This window comes from Poecilia formosa, unplaced genomic scaffold, assembly GCF_000485575.1.
Source record: "Poecilia formosa unplaced genomic scaffold, Poecilia_formosa-5.1.2 Scaffold926, whole genome shotgun sequence".
NCBI classification, from domain to species: domain Eukaryota; kingdom Metazoa; phylum Chordata; class Actinopteri; order Cyprinodontiformes; family Poeciliidae; genus Poecilia; species Poecilia formosa.
This window is the reverse complement of record NW_006800865.1, coordinates 4,798-8,235: the sequence shown is the minus strand read 5'-3', so window position 1 is coordinate 8,235 and position 3,438 is coordinate 4,798. Positions and strand designations below refer to the sequence as shown.

At 48.1% G+C, this 3,438-nt stretch overlaps 1 protein-coding gene across 1 annotated transcript in view; it reads left to right on the top strand.

Annotated features, from left to right (window-relative positions):
* grid2ipb (glutamate receptor, ionotropic, delta 2 (Grid2) interacting protein, b) overlaps positions 1-3,438 on the top strand; it is a 27,751-nt gene that overhangs the window by 21,883 nt on the left and 2,430 nt on the right. The window contains exons 17-23 of the mRNA XM_016667155.1: positions 142-260; positions 823-912; positions 1,921-2,117; positions 2,186-2,341; positions 2,409-2,495; positions 2,670-2,799; positions 2,876-2,994. Of these exons, the coding sequence (XP_016522641.1) occupies positions 142-260; positions 823-912; positions 1,921-2,117; positions 2,186-2,341; positions 2,409-2,495; positions 2,670-2,799; positions 2,876-2,994 (898 nt within the window). The remainder of the gene's footprint in view (positions 1-141; positions 261-822; positions 913-1,920; positions 2,118-2,185; positions 2,342-2,408; positions 2,496-2,669; positions 2,800-2,875; positions 2,995-3,438) is intronic.

Sequence of the window (3,438 nt, the reverse complement as noted above, 5' to 3'; positions counted from 1 at the left end):
TGAGCTAACAACGAGCTAACATTGAGCTAACAACGAGCTAACAGTGAGCTAACATTGAGCTAACAACGAGCTAACATTGAGCTAACAACGAGCTAACAGTGAGCTAACAACAATCTAAGAAGCTAACTGGTGAGTCACTAGTTGTGACTGGAACCGGTCTGTTTGCTTCCAGCTCAGAGAAAACTCGGACTATGATAAGCTCAGCGACATGGTGAAGTACCTGGACCTGGACCTGCACTTTGGGACTCAGCGCCGACCCAGTGAGTGATTCTGGACCAACCCAGCCGTCTTTTCAAAATAAAGCGTCACATGGTGATTTCCTGTCAATAATCACCTCCTTCATTTGTTTTTCATTCTGCTGATCTGCATCTCGGCTTACTGAGGATGTTTGCCACGCTGCTGCGCCCGTTCTCCATGCGGCACCATTAACCTCAGACTGTCATGTCCGCCGTCAGCTGCTGAGCTCTGCTCAGGTTTTCACAACCTTCCAGTATTTTATTTCATTTTCAGATGATGGACCAAAACAAAGCACTGCATTATTTTGTGAGGCAAAAAGTGAAGAATTCATAGTTTTTAAATTCAGTGGAACTGTTTCCGTTGTTCCGCTCGGCGTTGGTCTGTAGTTTGTTGACCCGCATCATGTCGGAAAGGTCAAAGGGTATGAAAACCTCAGCAGGGCGCTTCATTCTTCAGGCTCTGCCAGCGACAGAGGAGCAAACCGATCGTCTGTCATGGCAGAGCTGCATTGATGCTAACTGAGCTGTTCGGACCTCCTGGTGCCTGGAGAACCAGCATTGACTCTCTGTCTGTTAAAATGGCCAGTTTCTCCTACAGAACCAGCATTCCTGCCAGAGAACCTGAAGAAGAAAGACGTGGTGGAGATCCTGTCCCACAAGAAGGCCTACAACGCCTGTAAGAGCCTCAGCAAACAGACCAACCATGAATGAGACGACGCTAACATGATCAGAAACTTCTAACCAACCCGACCTCAGGGAGCAGCTAATAAAACTAGCTGTCTTCATTCTGCAGCGCATTTGCTGCAGGTTTCATCCTGGTTGATGTGCAGTTCATTCTGTTCTGTTCAGAACAGAACCAGCTCAAACTTCCCTAACCACCAGCAGGGTTAGCGTTAGCATGGAGCAGGACAGTACGGCAAACGTTCGGCAAACACACTAATGATGCAAACTTTAAAAGTCAAACAATAAAAAAAACTGAGAAAAAGCTGCAAGTAGCAAAAACAGCAAATATAAAAAACATGAGGCCTCCAGGCCACCAGGGGGAGTCGACCTGCGGACCAGATGGCTGCAGACTCAGTGAGACAGGATGTCCACTTCATATCTTTTCAAACATTCTTTTACAACATTAAACAACATCAGGTCCTCCAGACTCCCCCTAGTGGCCTGGAGGACCGATAGGTGAATCGAGTTTGGAGTTTTTATGCAGTTAGCAGCTTTTCCCTTCTAGTTTCTGTGGTTGCAGCTTTTTTCTGTTGCTTTTGATTTTATGTTTTGGAATTTGCATCATTTTGTGTTTTCTAAACTCAATATTTAGGTAGCAAGCAGAAATATTTTTAGAACTATTTAATTGGTTAGCTAAATATTTAACTACTACCTAAATATGTAGTTTGAAATTGTGACATTTATGTAAATAAATAAATATAATTTTTTTCCTCTAAAAACCTAAATTATTTCTGTAACTTTATAAACATCGACCCATAATCTGTCACATCCATCCTGTTAATGAAAGTTTACATTAAATTTAATTTACATCCAACAGAAACGTAGAACTTTACCTAGAAATCCTCAAACTGAAGGCCGAAGGCGTCAGCAGCTTTTTACAGGAAGTCTGTTACTGATGAGCTAATCCACCTCAGCAGCCAATCAGGACGCAGCAGATTTGACCTCTGTGCTGACCCTGCAGCCATCCTCATGGCCCACCTGAAGCTGTCTCCTGACGAGCTGCGCCAGGTTCTGTTGGACCTGAGCACGGACCGGCTGGAACCGGCCCACATCAAGCAGCTGCTGCTCTACGCGCCCGACCAGGACGAGGTCCAGCAGTACCAGCGCTTCCAGCAGGACCCGGCCAAGCTCAGCGAGCCGGACCAGTTCATCTTCCAGGTACCGCGCCGACGGCCCACCGGGCCCGGGCAGAACCGACCCGCACACTGACCGCCGGCCCGTTTCAGATGCTGACGGTTCCGGAGTACAAGACCCGGCTGCGCGGCCTCCTGTTCAAAACCACGCTGCAGGAGCGGGCCGAGGAGATGAAGGCGGCCTTTGACTATATCTACAAGGCCTCAGTGGAGCTGAAGAGCAGCAGGAAGCTGGCCAAGATCCTGGAGGTGGGTCAGTACCGGACGGTTCTGCTGGTTCTGATTGGTTCTGATTGGTTCTGTTTGCGGCCCACAGTTTGTCCTGGCGATGGGGAACTACCTGAACAACGGTCAGCCTAAGAGCCACAGAACGACGAGCTTCAAGATCAACTTCCTGACGGAGGTCAGACTGTAACCATAGCAACAGTTTGGCTTGGTCAGCCAGTCGTCAGAGAGAGAGAGAGAGACAATATTCAGATTTCTGACTAAATATTTATGAATGAATGAATAAAATGACGAGATCCAAATTTTTCTAGCTAAATAATCCCAGTTATTTTAATAACTACGTATTTCATAGTTAAGCACGACGAAGACTGTCGATGGAAAATCCACGTTTCTTCACATTCTGGCCAAGTCGCTGAGTCAGCACTTCCCTGAGCTGCTGAGCTTCCCCAGAGAGCTGCTGACGGTTCCTCTGGCCGCTAAAGGTACGCCGGCCGCCACTTCCTGCAGGTCAGTATGACCAGCTGCTCAGTAGCGCCCCCTGTCGCTGTTCTGCTCCAGTCAACCAGAGGGCCGTCACCACGGAGCTGAGCGAGCTGCACGCCGCGGCCCAGGACATCCGGACGGCCTGCCAGAAGCTGCCGGCTTCGGCCGACGATCACTTCGCTTCCGTCATGAGCGTGAGCAAAAACATGTTTACAGTAAAACGTTTCAGATATGAGATGGAAAAAAAGAACCGAGAATAAAAACAAGAAACCAGGAGGAGACTGGAGAGCAAGGCATTCACACAGTCACAGGAAAGATGATTCATTCATTCATCCATCCATTCATCCATCCATCCATTCATTCATCATCCATTCATTCATCCATCCATTCATTCATTCCTATGTTTCAGTTTAAAGTTAATTCAGTTTGAAGCTAAATCTTCATCTCCAATTAAATATTTATCCATCAAGCTGAACGACTTCTGGTTCTGGTTCTGTCTTCCAGAGAGCGCTGAGTGAGACCCAGAGTCCTGAGAACCCCCGCAGCCCCCGGCTGCCCTCCCCCCTGGCCGGGTAGGAGCCGCCGAGCCGACCGGACCGGATCAGGACTGGATCGAATCAGGAACGGATTGGATTAGG